The sequence below is a fragment of the Formica exsecta genome, unplaced genomic scaffold (assembly GCF_003651465.1).
Source record: "Formica exsecta isolate Colony F162 unplaced genomic scaffold, ASM365146v1 scaffold303, whole genome shotgun sequence".
NCBI lineage: Eukaryota > Metazoa > Arthropoda > Insecta > Hymenoptera > Formicidae > Formica > Formica exsecta.
In genome coordinates this window covers 321,237-339,328 of record NW_021850289.1, presented here as the reverse complement: position 1 = coordinate 339,328, position 18,092 = coordinate 321,237, and the positions used below count along the sequence as shown (strand labels likewise).

Below are 18,092 nucleotides of genomic sequence, written 5' to 3'. Positions count from 1 at the left end.
GTCTCTTCTCGACATTCCTGGTAGAACTGAGAATTTTTTGGATTCTCTGATAATGATCTTCAAACACCTCAATCAGATTCGATATCAAGATACTTTGCTGGGCATTGGGACAATCATTTTGTTAGTTTTGCTCAAGGTATAAAATTCTATCAATTTTCATTTTGATCAAGTTTTCGAAACGTTTCATTTTATTAAAACCAAAAGAATTATATACTTTATACATATATAAGCAACGCAGATATTATATATTTGTATTATAAGAAATGCTGTTGCAATGCAAAGACTTAATCAATTTGTTGGCCGACAAAGCCGACATTTATTTTCAGTCAAAGTTCAGCTGAATGTCATTCTATATTATATCTCCTTAATTTTTGAGATTAAATATTTCGGCAATTGAATATAATTACAAGCAATATACATTTTATAACAGGCAGTTCAGAATATTGTGTGATGATAAGATGTTATTTTTTTTTCCAACACATAGAATATACCAGGACGCCGTAGAGGAACAATTTTTCAAAAAATAGGATGGCTTTTTGCTTTGTCTCGCAATGCATTAGTCGTAATTATAGGCACCGCTATGGCTTACATTTTTTACATCAATAAACAAAATCCTTTCAATTTAACGGGTAAGTAAGGCTAATTCATTTGCTTAATATTATAATTATTCAATTAACATTACTGTGTGTGAATTTGAATTAAAGTAAACTTTGACAATTAAATGGAAATTAGTCGCCAGATAATTTTAAAATGGATTATCTTTTATTTAATATTCTTCTCTCAATATGTTGAAATTATAGAATTATTAAATGTAAAAGATTTATTATATTATTAAGAATTATTAAATGTAAAAGATAAAAATGTATAAATGTATTTTAATAAAATACAATAAAATGTATTTTTCACACATTGATATATATTATAAAACGCAAATAATAGACAAAACATTTCAGGTTCGATGGGTCAGGATTTACCACCGTTCGCTCCTCCACCATTTTCTACAACATTTCAAAACCGTACATACGATTTTTTGGAAATGACCACCGCAATAGGAACGACACTGTTCACGATACCGATCGTATCGACTATCGAGCACATAGCCATCGCAAAAGCCTTTGGTAATTAGATTTTTATTATTATCAGCCGTTGCCGCTTTTACAAAGTTATAAAGAACAAAGATTTTATTATAAAAAATTTTTCAAAACGCATGATACGCTTTTGTATGTCGCGTTTTTTTTTTTTTTTTTTTTTACGAATATTTTTGTCGCTACTTTCTATTAATGTAAAAGCATTTATTATCTCTTTTTTAACATCATTATCGAGAGTTATAAAAGCCGAGTTTATTTAATCTCAATGAAAGTAATAAGTTAATAGGAAATGATTTATTTTAGGGAAAGGCAAACCCCTAGATGCCACGCAGGAAATGATTGCCCTAGGAATTTGCAATATCTTTGGATCATTCGTCCGTTCAATGCCAGTTACAGGATCTTTCACACGAACGGCCGTCAATCATGCATCGGGCGTCAAAACCCCGTTGGGAGGAATATTTACAGGTACGTGAATAGAGTGAACAAAAATTTTTCCATCTTTGAGTCCAACGTGATTTCAATACGGATCGATTTGGCGCGTGAAAAATATTTCTATTCATTGTCCCAAAATATATCTAAACTGCTCTTCTCTCAGCGCAACGATAACGATTTTACATTATAAAGATTTTTTTTGAAAACAATGAAATTGTGATTCCATTTTGAAATAGATAAAAAAATCATCCATTAAATTCTTTAGCAAATTTTTTAGCGAAGCGTGGTGATATTTTTTCGGTGTATCTTTTTTTTAATAATGACTATAGAACCTTTTTACAGGTGGTCTGGTGTTGCTCGCGGTTAGTTTATTGACCTCTACCTTCCGTTTTATACCAAAGGCGACGCTAGCCGGCCTTATCATATGTGCTATGTATTACATGCTTGATTTCTCGACATACGCTTTATTATGGCGTGCCAGAAGTAAGTTTCAAGATGAATCTTCCTCTCTTTCTCTCTCTCTCTCTCTCTCTCTCTCTTCTTTGGTTCAATTGATCTATATACAGCTTAATCAGCGTGGTATCAACGATGTTGCACAAAGGAGCCAACGTCAATGCACCAGAGCACCACTTATACCCGGATTCCATTCGTGATGTATCTGTTCTTGGAAAGCCAGCGCGAAACAATAATGCTCGAACGCGTCCTTGTGATGTCAGTTATTGTTAAGACGGAACAGTGTCGTCCGTTCCCCTTTCGAGACCGTTTGATCAATATTGCTTGATGCTTTATATTTTGATAATACTTTAAATGAAAGCTTTTTTCATTAATGTGATATTGGAACTATTATTTGTATATTAATTTATTAAATCGTAAAGTTTTTAATTTAAATATATATATATATAAATTATATATTTGCATATATTCATTGATTAATATACACATATCTTTTAGGTTGGCTAATCTAAAAATTAAATGTTGCCTTCTGCGATATAACTCATTAAAATAAATTTGCACTTGCATTTGAAAGCAGAAAATGCTTATAAATGTATAAAATAAACGTTGCTCGACAAAGCCGCATTAAGGGTGATGATTTGTGCTTTTTGAATTATTATTATATTAGCACGGGTTACACCACGGGTGCGTCATTAATTTTTTTAAGTCATATATACTGTTTAATAAACAATTAAAAAATTTTAAATTTAAAAGAAATATCTTTGTCGATGCGTATTAATTATCTTATTATTTTACGTTATTTTATTGACTTTTGTAAATTTGTATATGACAATCTTTAATGTACACTAGTGCGCACTAGTGCATTCAATCGAATTTGCTATAAGAATATTCGATCAGAAAACACAAGATTTTATGTTAATATTTTCCCATTGTAAAATTTTTTCCGTTTGTGAAAACTTTTGCGAGTTACAAAAATTGTGTTTATTTGTTTTCTTTAGACACTGCTACAGCTAAAAAAATTAATAACATATATTTTTGTAGAGATCGATTTTTTTGTGATGGTGCTGACATTAGTCCCATGCGTTTTTCTCGGTTTGGAGTATGGTATCTTAATCGGCATCGTTGTCAATCTTATAACTTTACTATATTATTCAGCGCGACCTTCCATTGAGATGAAAATTGAACAGGTATAGTAATAATGAATTGATTGTGATCGATCTTTTAATATCGAATAATTTGATATATGTTCCATTGAAAGCTCATGTATTATTTACCAAATCTTTTACCAAATATTCTGCATAAATTTTATTTCCTTATATATATACAAAATTAGATTTTATTGAGACAAAAATTTTATGTGTTCCAGTATTTTTAAAAGATAATATTTATTCACTCGATTTGCAAATATTATAATGCTTATAATCGAATAAAAGTTTTTTTCTAACTGATCAATACGAAAGAGAGAAAATATATATTTCATAGATATATTATAGCGCTGTTATCTTAAATCACTGACGCTACATTTTTAACTTAATTCAATTTCATCATGCTGTTATCGTATTAAAGTGAGACTTTATTATTTCATAAGAAATTAATCTTTTATGCTGATTATTACGCGAATCGCACACAAATAAAATTGATACATTGCTTCGTACTCTTTCTTCTTCGGTCTTACTCGAGTATCGATAAATTTCCTTGAGATTTTTGTTTTATCGCGTATACTTGAAACTCTGTTATCAAAAATATTTTATATTTTATCAAGTATATATTAGATTATATACTATTTAATGTACCCTCTTTTTTATTCAATTTTCAATATTAATAACCCAATTGTATTTAAATCAAATTACTAATTTTAAAATGTCGTTATCGAAAATATACATTTTTCCCGAGATTGTCTGAAATAGTTTTTTATTACGGGATGGCTACAGCTACCTGCATAAACAAGCTACTTTTTATTTTCTTTGTCTCTAATGCAGATCGAAGGGGAAACCGTAATAATTGTCATACCTGAAGAGGCAGTAGCTTTTCCAGCGGCAGAACGACTGCGTGCTAACATAATGAGGCTTTCCGGAGAGACTGAATGCAATGTGATACTTGATTGTAAGAACCTGAAAAGGATTGATGTTACGGTCGCTAAGGTATGTAATGATGTCTTGCCCGCGGTCGATGTGAAAGATCCAAACTTCGACATAAGATGCTTGTTGAGATAGGTTCAGGGAAATGTCACGGGCAAACAGATATGAAAGAATTTTTTCGGGGTGGGGTGTAGAGGGAGGGACTCCGCCCCTTCCCCGTCCACGTATTCAATAAATAATATTTTTGAAGACATGAATCAGAAATTCATGTAGTTACATGTTGAAAGCTGTTAACGAACTGCGAGAAATAGGTGAAACACATTATTGACAAAATATCCATGACCGTGTACCTATTCCGTAAATGTAAACAAACATTTTTTTATCTGCTCTACAACAAATACAACGTATACAAACTTCACTTTTCCTAATATTGCTTTATAATACCTGAGAAAAAGCATTAAAACTGTGAAACTTCAATTTGTTATATCTCCTAAACCAATGCCGTTCCTCAATTATTTCTTGCGGGGAATTACTCAGAAAAACTTCCCCTATAACATATTTATTTAAGTGGCGATTAAATCGGAGATGTGTTACCTTTTATGCAGTTTTACCTTTCATTTATATGCAGAACTTATATACGCACGCGCTTCTCTCTCTGTTGTGTTAATATCATAATTAACATAAAGTCGTTTGCCTTGCAGAATGTCAAGCTTCTAGCACAGGACCTTTCAGTACGTGGACAAAGCATTGTTTGCAATAATTGCTGCGAAAGTGTAGATGCCACCCTGAAGATCGTAGCGCCGGAACTAGTAAATGTCAAGGAAGATAGGGCTAACCATGACTGAGACGGAATCACCTATCTATAGACATTACACGACTCTTACAAATATGGGTATATGACTGCGTGGGTTAGATGTCACATAAAGAGGCTAATAAATATCATAGTATAAATGCGTAGGTCAGTCATTAAACTTTACAGGGTGCAATCACCTATCTATAGACATTACACGACTCTTACAAATATGGGTATATGACTGCGTGGGTTTAGATGTCACATAAAGAGGCTAATAAATAGTATAAATGCGTAGGTCAGTCATTAAACTTTACAGGGTGTATATTTAAGAATAGATAGAAAAAATTGGAAATTCAGAATGAAAATGAATCAAAATGAAATGTGAGAATATGTAACAACAGGATCAAAAGTGCAGCATAACAAGATTAGAATAAAATGTATTATCATATTTTGCTTTAAAAAAATGTACCTTAAATGACATTTTTTCGATGCATTAAAGGGGAAATGTTTGAATAACAATAGTTTTACTTATTTTTTACTAAACTAAATAGTATTGAAATACAGGTAAGAAAAAAAATAGAAGTATCAAACTCTTTCATAAATAATGTTTACTTACAACAGTCGCATCACCACTACCGCGGTCCAGTTTTTCGGAAATTACTGTGTATTGTGGCATTTTTGAACTAGTGGTCTGCTTTCGTCGTAGTTGTATCGGTAGTATGATAGGTTGTTTCTGTATCTCGAACTATACAGATTACAAATTTTGTTTTGACGCATCGAAATGTGTGCTTTAGGAAGTAATTAATGTGGATGTGCCAATTTCTTTGAAATTTTAATATATTTGAATTTTCTAAAACCGATTCTTACATCCCGAGAAAGTAAATCGCTAAAACAAGGCTTTCGCGTCAATCGGCATAAGTACCTTTCTCATGGTCTGTGCAGGCGTACGGATATCGTAAATGAAGTCCTTCTTTGTCATTTTCTCACTGATATTGCGGTTACATCGCAGATTGTATTTGGAAGCATCCACCAACTTAGCAGTTGACGATATAATTTCTTGGCAGGCGCTCATATTTGCAATTTTATCATTAGTCATTTTTCTCAAATATTTATGCAGCAATCATCACGATTCTTACAAAAAGAAAAAAAAAACAAAAGCTTTCCATACAAATAATTGAAAATCAAGGATGCATTCAAAAGCAGCATTCTTTAATGATTATATTTACTACAAAATCTTTTTTTTTTTTATGTTTTTACACTTTATATTTTTTCTCATTGATAACATTTCAAAAAACTTGGTGACAGTTGATAGTGAAATATATGAGCGATAGATATAGTATAAATAAAGTTAACCAGTTTATTAAGAAATTTATTTATTTCTGTTATAGTGATATAATTACAGATGTGTTTCTTACAGCACTAATTTCTCATCTCATGAGAATCACATCGATATAAGATTTAGCAAAAAACGTATTTTCTTATTTAATATTATTTATTACCTATTAATTCATTTTACAAATCATCGATTTCTTATTAAGTTACTAAATGTTGTGTATAAACAAAGGATAAGTAAAGAGTAGAGTCTAGATTTGTCTTAATATACTTTGTAACAACCTCTATTATGTCGAAGGACGAGACTTGTCTTTCAACTATAATTGTTATCGCGGCATTTCAAAATATCGCGATTTTATGTACATGTAATTCTACGAGTTACCCTAGCCATCAATATTTAGCCGCCGTCATGCATATATGTACATATACATATATATTTATATATGTATATGTATGTATGCATGTATGTATAATATATGTACATATACATATATATTTATATATGTATATATATGTATATATATTATATAATAGCTAGTAATAAAAATAAAATGTTAAAAATAAATAGGACCACTTCGTCTAAAAAGAGAAGTACGCTACGGCGCGATATTAATTTCGTATGACTAGAGAATCGTGGCATTGAGAGGTCATTAAAATTATCAGACATGTAAATTACGTGTTTATCTCATATTTGAATATAAAAATGTATTATCTCTTTTAGTTTTCTATCTATATTATACTAATCTTTACGTTCAACTCATTTAAATTTGAAATATTCTATTCGTTATTTGACAAAATTTTATGTGTATGTGTGTGTGTGTAATATATATCAATACTTTTAATAATAGCATAACAAACCTCATTGAATTAAAAAGTTAGATTGTCATAAAAGCCAGTATAGCCTAGTCAGAAAAATTTTTGTCTTTCTCTTGTTTTTAAAAAATAGTTGAAGTTTAAAGGTTTTCTTTTCTATTCTTTTTTTTTTTTTATTTCCTCACTGTATTCATGTGACGGTATTAGAAGCGAGAAATTATATAATTTATCTTAATGCAAAAGAACCTTATGTATTTTTTTAAAAATAATTCTAAAAAATCTCTATCGCGCGTTTATATAGACTGTGCTATACTAGTCCAATCTCTTAAATCAATGTTTTTTATATGTGGAGTCTACAATTACATCAAAACATAAGATAAAATAATTGTTGTTAAGTATGAATGTTTTATGTATAAAATATAAGTTTTCAGATAGGTCCTTGATATTAAGAGTAGGCGTTATTAAATCGTTGGCCATATGCAGAGAAGAAAGAGAAAGAAGCCTATGTCCTTTTCTCTGCACTATATAATATTAAGAATATTTAGAAGACGTAATTAATTTTCTACATAACATCGAGACGATATCACTCTCGAACGTGTTGTGACTACTTATTTATGATAAAATAAATTGTGAATTTTTTTCGTCGTAATAAAACAAGTAAAAATCACTTTATTCCGCTAAAATGATTATTGCGCGAGAATCTATTACGCTATTTAAATGAACTTTCAAGCGTAGTGTTAAGATTCTCTGTTTTTTCTTAAAGAAGAATCTTGGTGCAATAGGAGCGGTACTCTTTCTTGCCTAACTTCGGGAAGTGTTGCTAGCTCTTGAGCCGGACTTCGCTGCCATATACTTCTCGTTGCCATTTCCTGATAGCCTCTTCTCCTTACCTAGAATTTAAACATTTTTATATTTAATATCTGCATTTTTATCGAGATTGCTTGTAATTCTTTGTCACATTGTACTTAGGCAGCTCGATACTGCTCGATACCTCATTAATATAAACTGAGATACTTGCTTGTCTATGATGAAGCTCATGCAGGTACAATGTAGATAAAGACATATCGGCAGCAGTTAATTCCGTAGGTATAGACGGATCTGTATGAGTCTCGATGTAACTGTGGCCTGATCCAAATACAGAAGCACCTAGTGACTGATTCGATATTCCCTGTTGCAGATCGTACAGGAATCCTCTCTCATTGTGCAACGGACCCTCCTTCTTGGATGCACCTCGACGTCTGGTAGACTTTGTGCCAAATGATCGATCGACGCCGACTGACGTGGTCGATGTGCTTGGTTGATTTGTAAAAACGTTGCTCATACTGGGCATACTCATTTGATTTATCGTACTTCGAATAATATTCGACACATGTTCTTTATACTGTAATAAAAATTATATGGAAACAATATATAAAACACAAAAACAACTGCAATAGAATTATTCAGTAAGTATGAGAAAAAAGAACGAGTACTTACACCAAGACCGGATAAGCTATTTAAACTGGCTATAAGCGGATTGTTATAAGGATCAGAATCCGCAGTCGCTTCCTTTCTAGCTCTTTCTTTCAAAGCGGTCACAAAATTCTCTGCGTGGGACGGTGGTTTCCATTCAGGATTTGTTAGGGTGAAATGTATAAGGGACAATTCGGTCTTGCCGTCTTCCGCCTGAGTATAATGATTCGACATCGACACGTACTTATCGGGATCGACACCATACTGATTATCGTATCCGGCGCTACGATTCTCCTGTTGCAACGGAGAAACTGCGGGACTGTGCGTCACAGTCTGCCACATAGGGTTGCCATGTTTGCGCACGTCCATCTGGGCAAAGCTACACACGTCGCCGACTCCGGCAACCTCGATGGTGAAGTTACGAAAAAAGTCTACAATTTCTAAAGCTCGATGCCGCATACGGAAGCACAAAATGTACGTCGTAACAAATGGAGAAATCAATTCTTCCAGGAGATGTACTGCGCGGTACTGGAACAGCTGCGCCACTTGAGCTCTAGTGGTTAGCGTATGAGCGGTACCCCGCCAACTGTCCGGTCTGTAATGTGTATGAGCCAGCACAGCAGTCAGAAGAGTCTCGGGACACCAGACCAGATTTTCGTCGGGTATTACTGCCTTTGCGGCTGCCGCTACAACGCCTAGCATAGTCATGTAAGCAACTACGCGCTCCATCGAGAATATCGGCTCGTAGATCAACGTTATCACCAACAATACCGCTAATACGCTACCAGTGACGAATGCGATATGCTTGGCGAGTACTGTCATTATCGGGGACGTAAAGCTGCTCATGTATTTGGAAGCAGGACGGTACGCGCGACTGAGACGGGCGTTCAATTCGTGATCGAGTTCGTTAAAGTGACGCAGATATAGCCGGCCATACAGGGACCACGTGCGCATTGCCAAGACACTTGGTTCTCGCTTAATAGTCTGTCAATAATATTTTTGTAGTATATTATTCACACTAAAGAATGTTAGTGTAATTATTACGTTAAAATTTTCATTGAGTGTACATATTCGTAACTAGAAAAAATAATTATTTACCTCAGCATAATTGAAAAACGTATAGAGAACTTGCCACAGGAGAATAAGGAAACACAAGATGAAATTTGCGATACCGACCCACAAGATATGTTTAGACAATAATCGCGCGAGTTCTTGCCTTTTATTCAATTTTTTGTAATCTTCTTTTAAATGCCAATTATTTTCAAACGGTGACCATGGTCCCCCTGGAAAAGAAAAAAATCAAAATGAATTCTCTTTCTACTTTTGGAAATGTTACGTTTACTTATCGCATTATATACTTACAAAACAATAATAATTCTATATTATATTTCAATCCCCGTGTCAAGAAGATAACTTCTCCTATAATAGGGAATTTTAACCGTACTGGTAAAAGAGATTTATTGATCATAGCCACCATATAATTTTTGTGTCTTAATATTCTATGATATATATCTAATTCTGTAAGTTCTCTTTTATGAATACACATTTCTTGCTCTTTTTGCACTTCTATAACTCGCTTTTGAACCTCGTGCCAAGTGAAATTGTCCAACTCACTATCGGCAATTTTGAGTGCTGTGTTGAAAAACATTTTGATCTCCCAGAACTGCATCAAGTGGTAGGAAACTTTGACAAATTGAAGAATAAAGAAAATGGCTGCGACAACAAGAAGACTCCAATAAAATAAAGAGATTGACTTTACACAATCTCCTACACATATTATAGCGTCGCTTTTGTGGCTGGTGTCATTAGTATCTCCACCACTGAAAATATAATATGACGATTGAATATCTATTACATCGAAAGATAATTTGCAAGAGTTTAAAAAGTACTACAACGTACTTATATATTTTGTTGTAATCGACGCAGTGAAAAAGGATGGTAACAAAGAAGACCACGAAAAAAAATTGCCATAATTCCAAAACTTCTTGGAGCATCATACAAAGGAAACCGTGTTGCTGATGATAATGATACATTCGTGTGAAGAATGAGTCCAGATCTTCAATGTGATTCCATCGCGCTTTGTTTCCTTCTGGTACTACGTGGATTATGACGCCCGATTCTTGAGGCGTCTCCTCGCGATCGTCTTCATCATCTGCATCCTCTTCCTGACCTTCGTAAGGATGTATACGTTGGTAGTTACCGTCCAATACCGTCGTCATCTACAAATGCAATTATATTATATAATTATATTGTTAATTATAAAAATATATTAAGAGGAGAATTGTGGTAGACAAACAATGCATTAGAATAGTATAAAATTTACATAGTTAATGAGATTTTACCGTTTGCGCTCGGTTTGGTTCTATACAGGTAATGACAGTTTCTCGTTTCATTCTTTCATGTCATTAAGTTTATTTAACTACCAGTTGATGATTGCTCCGCAAGCATCTGGAATGCAAATCAGTTACTAAATCATACTAAACATAATAATTCTTAGTTGCAATACATTTTCACAGTATCAAAATAATCTTACAAATTTATAAATTTGTACTTATTAATGATGTTAAAAATTATTTCTACGTATGAATACTTATAATAAACAAAAGTTTTGACATAACAATGCTAATAAACTATTAAACGTAATAAAGAGATAAACGATTATATTTGTCATAATAAGACACAAAACATAACAGAAAAATAGAATAATAACTACGTTAATAATCAAAACTTGGATCTTTATAAAAAAGTATTGTAATAACATATCTTCAATATTTTAATAAATATTAAACATATCTTATATAATAAATATAATCATATAATATAAATCTATACATATAATTGCTCTTCTTGACATTAAGAAAAATATTGTATGTTTTCACAATAGAGTTTAAAAATATTCGCTAAAGACATTGTGCATTGATTTTTAAAAACAAAGTTTTAACATAATAATCAATTGATTTTTTTCTATGGTGAATGGATTATATATCTCTTTGAATAACGTAAATTCTTTTATATTTTTCTTTCTATTATCACAAAATTAAAAATACAACATGGTGTTGCATATTCCCAATGACCTAAATACAGTCTATTTGAATATATATCATTCTCTTGAACAGAAATTTCCTTATTTATACATCTTATCATGGGATTAACTTGTTTAATTGCTCAATTGATTATTCATCAAGCTGCATATTTCACCTTGAACATTTTCTTAGTATTATATCAATATATGCTACACTTGTCTCTCATGCTTATTTTTCTTTCCTAAGTATAATAGCTAATAATGATCACACATGACAATACAATCCACATAAAATCGTGAAAAGCACTTGTACAGTATCAGAATTGGAGTATTTTCAAATGTATTAAAAGTTTCTCAATTTTTTTACGATAGAGCTAAATGTTCAAACGCGATATAATGCGACATAAAAGAAAGCTCGTCGATTATGCTCTCTCAAGAAAATGCAGAAACAGTGGTTCAAATCATAAGTAGTTGGTTGAAGAAGGTACACTTTATCTCTCGTTCTCCTTTTTTTCTTTTTGGATTTCGAAGATTTTTTCGGATTCTCTACACGGACAATGATGCGAGAGTGCAACACGTCATACGCGCGACGTTCGTCGCTTTGTCCTCAGCATTCGGTTGACCTTTATTCGACGGAAATAGCAACGTCGCTCGCTAGCAGAGCGCGCGAAGCAGGAAGAGTGATGTGATGTTTGGAAACACAGCTGATCTCCATAAACAAAGCGCATTCTGCCTTTGCGTACCTTCGAATCGCGATCCTACAGCTGACGAATGCCACAACAAATCTTATAACGCGCATATACTCGTAGTTGCTGATTAAGCGTGATTATGCTCACTTACATATTGACCTTCCGCGTGCGATTATTCACTGATAATTTAGACATCGGACCGTTAAAACTGCACATGTGTCTTTTCGCGTTTCACCATCTTTGCTGGCCAAGTATTTCCTCTATGTATGTATGTCAGTTCGATGCCCACTTTACAATCAACGCCACGGAATCATAATGTACTACTTGTATCTATTGTAATTTCGTCATTTCTTCTTGTGATCAAAAAAGATAATCGAGGACATATATATTTGAATGAACGTATAAGCTTCTCATACGCGCGTTGCATTAAAATGAAAATGATTTTATATAAAAAAATTTTATATTCGATTTATCATCACTTCACATGTAGTTCATCATCGTTCCGTAAGAGGCGCTGATTGTTCGAATGACATAGGTCGCTCTACATATAAGATGCACATTGGCGTTACAAATATCTTGAATCGTTTCATTGATCAGGAATGCGTTCCGTTGGACACGACAAAAGTTTCGAAGCGTTTAACGAATTGGAGCGAAAAAGTCTTTGACGATTTGAACTACATTTCATTTGGCGACCGCAACGTTCGTAGAATTATTTTATCCTTGATAAATAATATATATATATATATATTACAACAATATATTTGTTTTTTTACACGGTATCTCGCAAGATATGTGCATAAAGCGCAAGGTAAGCTCTTCTATCATTAACTTCCCAGTGAGCATTATTGAGAGGATGAGCTCTTTAAGAGGACTTTTTAAAGACTTAATTAAATTTTCTTAGAAATGATATCAGTAAGTTATCTTTTTGTAAGATATCTTTCACAAGAGCTCTTTATGATATCTCTTCATAGATATCTCTAAAATCTCTAGCAAGCGTGCCATTTAAGATATTTTACGAAAGCCGCACACATGCGCAAGCAACGTACATGTGAACTAGAGACCCTGTGTCTAGTGTGAACTGCGTGCCGCTGCATGCTCTGGATTTCAAAGAGATAGCATTTCTTCAATATTAACGTTTTTAAGATAATCTTTCTTTCTTAAATTATAAATATTATTAAATATGTATTTGAGCATAAAATATATTAATATTTTCATATATATTTTTGTTATTTCTATATTTAACCTAAAAAGTTGGGTTATGTCTTAAAAAAATTTAAAGGGCGTTTTTTAATTCATCGATTGATCAATCGCATGATGCACAAATGTAGCAAATACAGGACTTTGCTGTACTTGCGCATCATATGCGATTGATCAATTTGGTGTTTTCGGAAGTCCGACTCTTAAACTTGAGTACTTTATGAATTTCTTTTGATAACATATTGCTCACTGGGTTTTTATAAAAAGAATCACAGACTCTCTCTGTTATTACAACCCTTTGGCTTCATTATTCTTGTATTTTTATGCAAGAAATTGTCCGACTTTGTGGGAAATACAATGTTGCATTCAATTGCCGATGACATGACCAAGTATATAAATATTTCATTCGATGTGAATATATGACAATGGGTTTGAATGTAAGGGATGACGGTATTCCTCGATTAAAGATACGGCGACTTTCTCACAATTATATAATATTTACGTGGATGGAAAATATTATATATCGGAAAATATAACGAACGATATTTTCTTTCTTTTTTGATACCGAATTATTAATGACCGTAATTATATAAGTAATCGGGAATGCTTTTATGTTGGATACAATCATAATATTGTAGTTTTTAATAAATTTAATAACTACAAAAATCTCTTAAAATTTATGTCTATAATTTATCTAATTTATATTCTCGTTTCTTCTCATAATTTTATATATATTTATCTCTTATATTTTAATGAGAAAATACAAATAATAACATAGATTTATCATAAATAATAATAAATACATATCATTATTGATTGTCAGAGATTATAATATAAAGGATAAAATTTAGTATATCTATTAAAATATTTATTTAAATAAAAAAAAAATTGAGGTTATTTTAATGCCTCATGGAATACACATAATAATAGTGATTCAGGAAATTACAAATTTTTATTTACTAAATAATTTTCTTATTCTATTTACTTACTCTATTGATTCTCTCAATAATTAAGAAATATATCAATTTTATGTGCAAATATTATGTTTTTTTTTTTTTTTTTTGACAAGGTAAATCCAAAGAGAAATATAATACAATTAACTTTATATATGTTTAATTGCAATATTTACAGTGTATCTTGGAACATTACACAGTAGTAGTCTTAAAAATACATCCCCAAGAGGATATTATTCATATGCATATATAGATGCATATATTACGTTAAAATAGTACTTCGATAACTTTATAAATGCACGCTAATTATTAAATAAAAAACTCGCCAAATTAAATATACAATACAGTTACAATACAGTTATCGCAATATCTATCAAGAGACTTGGAAACACTTATTTGTCTCGTTATTGTGTTGGATTATAATTATGATTGTAATTTCTATACGCGTAGGTGATGTATTGTGTTTAAAAATCATATAATGCAGTAATTAGTGTAATAATAATTGAATTTACAATTAGATTATATTATTATTAAATATAAAATATTTGGAGAGTATTTTAATGATATTTTGATAATATCTTATATCTTTTCATATTTCAGATTACACTATTAACACAATATGTCATCATGCTATATTATCATATAATAATATCATCACGTATCCTTAAAAATCGTGATGAACATCTTGTTAATATAAATGCGATAAAAACTGGTATTATAAATTTGATTTGTTAAAAGACGCGATTGTAAAAGATGCTATATACATCTGCCATCTTTATTCCAACACGCTTGATGTCTGTCTTGTTGATCAGAAAAAATATGTCAGAGAAAAAACGTTATAAAAAATTAAATATCTGTCTTTCCGAGAGCGCGATATTCGATGTGTCTCCATCTCCACGGGATATCTAATCTATATTCCTTTTGATAGGTCATGGAAATCGTCCATATCCTCGCAGACGAATGAATCTTGATCTCGTGGTCCAAGACGCGATTATTCTTTATTTGTATGCGATTATGCGATCTAGGCCTGGACCTGAACTATCTGACCCGGACGTCGCGCCGGTATCCTACGTCGAGGTGCCAGGAGACCGCCTAGACCGCGTGTCTCGTCATGCTTCGTGCTAGCTGTCGTGTTGATCTCGACGGAGGTCGCCTCGGAGGTCGGCTCTGTCTCACTGATGGAAGTGACCTCCTCTTCGGAGGATGTATCCTCCTGGCTCGTCTGAGGTGCCGGCGCGGCCTCGGTCACCTTGCGTCGCGGTAGTAGCGGTGATCTTCTGATCGCTGGCGGCACCGGCGACTTTGTCGTCGTTTTCGGATGCACTTGTAGTCGATTACGGTTTCGCAATTTGTTCAGAGGATTCGGTGTGGTCGAACGCGCCGGCGGCAGGCTGGTTTCCGCTGGTGCCTGAAGAAAAAATTATTATTTTATTGAATGGCTTAAAGAGGGAGTCAACGTGAGTTGTTTTAAAAATATATATGAAGAATGTGACACTTTAACGCGGATAAGTTATGTCGTATAAGTTATCTCGGATATTCTTTGTAAATTATACATGCTAACAATAAGACGTTTGTTAGTTGATAATTAAAATATCATAAAGATTCGAACTTTACAATTGTTCTTAAACTTTTCAGTTATTTTAAAATAATATTAGCTGATAGCAACAATAAATGGCTAAGAACTTGACAAAATTTGACATATTAAAATCGAAACATAAGTTATGATAACTTTAGATTTTTATTGTACATACTAGAAATGTCCGCAAGGTTTTGATATGAGAATGAGCTATACTTAAGAATAAATTTCTTAAATTTAATAATATCTTTCTAGTTAAATTGTAGGATATAAAAACATGTAATTTTTATGATATACCCGCACAAACTTATTTATTATAATAAAGATAGTTTCATTCTTTGTGCTTGACACAACTTTTCTGCTCAAAGCAGAATTTCATTTTTACGGGGGGCGTAAAGAAATGTCGGGGGAATGCCTGTTTAAAAGAAATATTACGAAATCATCTCTTTGAACACTCTCTTCTCCATCTCTTTCCCTTTCTTACTTTCATTTTCTATCTCGTTTTTTCGTTCGATTACTGGTACTCGGCACTCCGTTATTCGCGACGACCTCGCAGGATCGTAAAGTCGAAAGGTGAAAAGCGATCGTGTTCACCGTTTTCTGTCGGTTAGTTGATGACATTTCGAAAGGCCATCCAGTGAAAGTAAATTCCGAAAGAGAACTTTATCGAGAGTGACATCACGGTGTCCTCGTACCTAATTTCGTAGTGTATGCAGCTGGCTTGACACGAGTGCTCCATACATACACACATATACACGACATACACATATATACACGAGGTAGAATCTCAGATTTGACCTTACTTTAGGCACGAGCGGAATCGTTCATAGATCGATATTTGCATAATTAATATACAGCTTGTTCTGTAACAGGCATATTTATTAAGTAATATCGGTATATATGTTTTGATCTGATCAAGAAATTAGTTATTTTCAAGATAATAAAGATAAAATAAAATCTTTTAGTTTCTTCTTTTACTTACTAATAGTTTGAAATAATTTTAATGATAATAAGAAGTGTGATGATGACTATAAGAAAATTTATAAGCCAATATATATTTTCTGATTGTTCTTTGCTTATAGATCAAAATATGTTTTACGATAATTTATTAGACAGAATTTTTTCTCGAGCAATAAAAATTCTGAGTTTTGAGATACATTTGTAGAAAAAGATATACAGATTGTGTCTTAATTCGAAATCATCGCACAATCTGTAAGAATGAGATAATTCCTTTTCAAAATATATACGAAGAAATAGTATTCTATATAGAAAAAATAATTTATATTTGTATGCGCGCTAACATAAATAATTTTAAATACCAACCTCGTGTGTCTCCTCCTCGGTTCCCTCTCCGGCCGGCTCTTCGACGGCAGCTTCGGCGGCTTCCGACGCGAGCGTTGTCGTGGTAGTCACCTGTCCCGGTTTCTGTCTCAAATTGACTCTGCCACCCGATGGCCTGATGGCGGATGGTCTGATTACAGGCGCACCGGGAAGTCGTGCGCGCACAGCGTTCTTCGGGGTGCTCGTCGTAGCTTCCGGCGCGATTTGGCTGACGGTCTGAGCGCCGGTTTCGGAATGCGGCGCCTCCTGGGAATTCTCGCCTCCTGGCGCACTCGTGGTCGGTCGTCCGCGTCTTCGATTGATATTCAGCTTGTTGAAGGCAGGTCGAGCCGCGGCGGCACCGTTTGATATCGCCGGGGCGCCGCTGTTCGATGGCGTTGATATCGTCGTCGTCGACACAGCGATTCTGCCGCCGGAAGGCGCGCGGAATCTACCGCGACCGGACACTGGTTTCTCCGCGTTCACCGAGCTGGAAGTCTCCTTCTGTATGGTATCCTCTTCGATAGGTTTGTGGTTACCGCCTGGTCGAGGTCGCTTGAATCCGTTGCCATTCGAACTGCCATTTCCGAAACGTCCTCTGCTTTTCTGGGTCGGTTCTGATGCGGTCGCCTCGGTGCTCGTACTAGTGCCACCGTTGGATTTGAAGCTGAAAGAGTCATAGTTAAATGTAATTCTTATTGTTTTTAATGGAGATTGCATAAGAGAAAAATTTTTAGCACAAAATATCTACGATGTTGAAGAGGCAAACATAGACTTGGATACTTAGCTCTCAATAAGTAAGTAAACTTATATTTATACAAATTATAATAAGCTGCTTTAAGCATGCGGATTTTTCAATTTTTGCTTCCTCATAGAGGAAGCTTTGTGAGCGAA

At 33.4% G+C, this 18,092-nt stretch overlaps 4 protein-coding genes across 7 annotated transcripts in view; 1 reads left to right on the top strand and 3 right to left on the bottom strand.

Annotated features, from left to right (window-relative positions):
• LOC115237681 (sodium-independent sulfate anion transporter-like) overlaps positions 1-5,029 on the top strand; it is an 8,362-nt gene extending 3,333 nt beyond the window's left edge. Inside the window, exons 6-13 of the mRNA XM_029810898.1 lie at positions 13-136; positions 485-629; positions 954-1,118; positions 1,392-1,553; positions 1,863-2,003; positions 3,015-3,160; positions 3,953-4,114; positions 4,753-5,029. Of these exons, the coding sequence (XP_029666758.1) occupies positions 13-136; positions 485-629; positions 954-1,118; positions 1,392-1,553; positions 1,863-2,003; positions 3,015-3,160; positions 3,953-4,114; positions 4,753-4,896 (1,189 nt within the window). The 3' untranslated portion in view covers positions 4,897-5,029. The remainder of the gene's footprint in view (positions 1-12; positions 137-484; positions 630-953; positions 1,119-1,391; positions 1,554-1,862; positions 2,004-3,014; positions 3,161-3,952; positions 4,115-4,752) is intronic.
• A 139-nt stretch (positions 5,030-5,168) lies between these two features.
• On the bottom strand, positions 5,169-5,969 carry LOC115237682. The gene is made up of 2 exons (XM_029810899.1): positions 5,767-5,969; positions 5,169-5,589 (listed from the first exon to the last, which is right to left on the bottom strand). Exons 1-2 carry the CDS (start codon positions 5,938-5,940, stop codon positions 5,440-5,442), a joined length of 324 nt encoding a protein of 107 aa, XP_029666759.1. The 5' UTR covers positions 5,941-5,969; the 3' UTR covers positions 5,169-5,439.
• A 231-nt stretch (positions 5,970-6,200) lies between these two features.
• LOC115237658 (autophagy-related protein 9A) lies at positions 6,201-12,609 on the bottom strand. 4 transcript variants are annotated; one of them, XM_029810854.1, is made up of 9 exons: positions 12,304-12,609; positions 11,952-12,227; positions 10,784-10,889; positions 10,341-10,660; positions 9,804-10,261; positions 9,540-9,724; positions 8,466-9,425; positions 8,008-8,370; positions 7,506-7,879 (listed from the first exon to the last, which is right to left on the bottom strand). In XM_029810854.1, exons 3-9 carry the CDS (start codon positions 10,832-10,834, stop codon positions 7,727-7,729), a joined length of 2,490 nt encoding a protein of 829 aa, XP_029666714.1. In that variant the 5' UTR covers positions 10,835-10,889; positions 11,952-12,227; positions 12,304-12,609; the 3' UTR covers positions 7,506-7,726. The 4 variants fall into 4 exon arrangements, with proteins under 4 accessions (XP_029666716.1, XP_029666714.1, XP_029666715.1 ...); XM_029810855.1 differs by having other exon boundaries at positions 12,207-12,227; XM_029810856.1 differs by lacking the exon at positions 11,952-12,227 and having other exon boundaries at positions 6,201-7,879; positions 12,304-12,608.
• Positions 12,610-14,444: 1,835 nt separating this feature from the next.
• Positions 14,445-18,092, bottom strand: part of LOC115237680 (mucin-12-like) — a 15,495-nt gene continuing 11,847 nt past the window's right edge. The window contains exons 8-9 of the mRNA XM_029810896.1: positions 17,202-17,865; positions 14,445-15,710 (exon numbers count right to left, since the gene is read on the bottom strand). Coding sequence (XP_029666756.1) covers positions 15,324-15,710; positions 17,202-17,865 — 1,051 coding nt within the window. The 3' untranslated portion in view covers positions 14,445-15,323. The remainder of the gene's footprint in view (positions 15,711-17,201; positions 17,866-18,092) is intronic.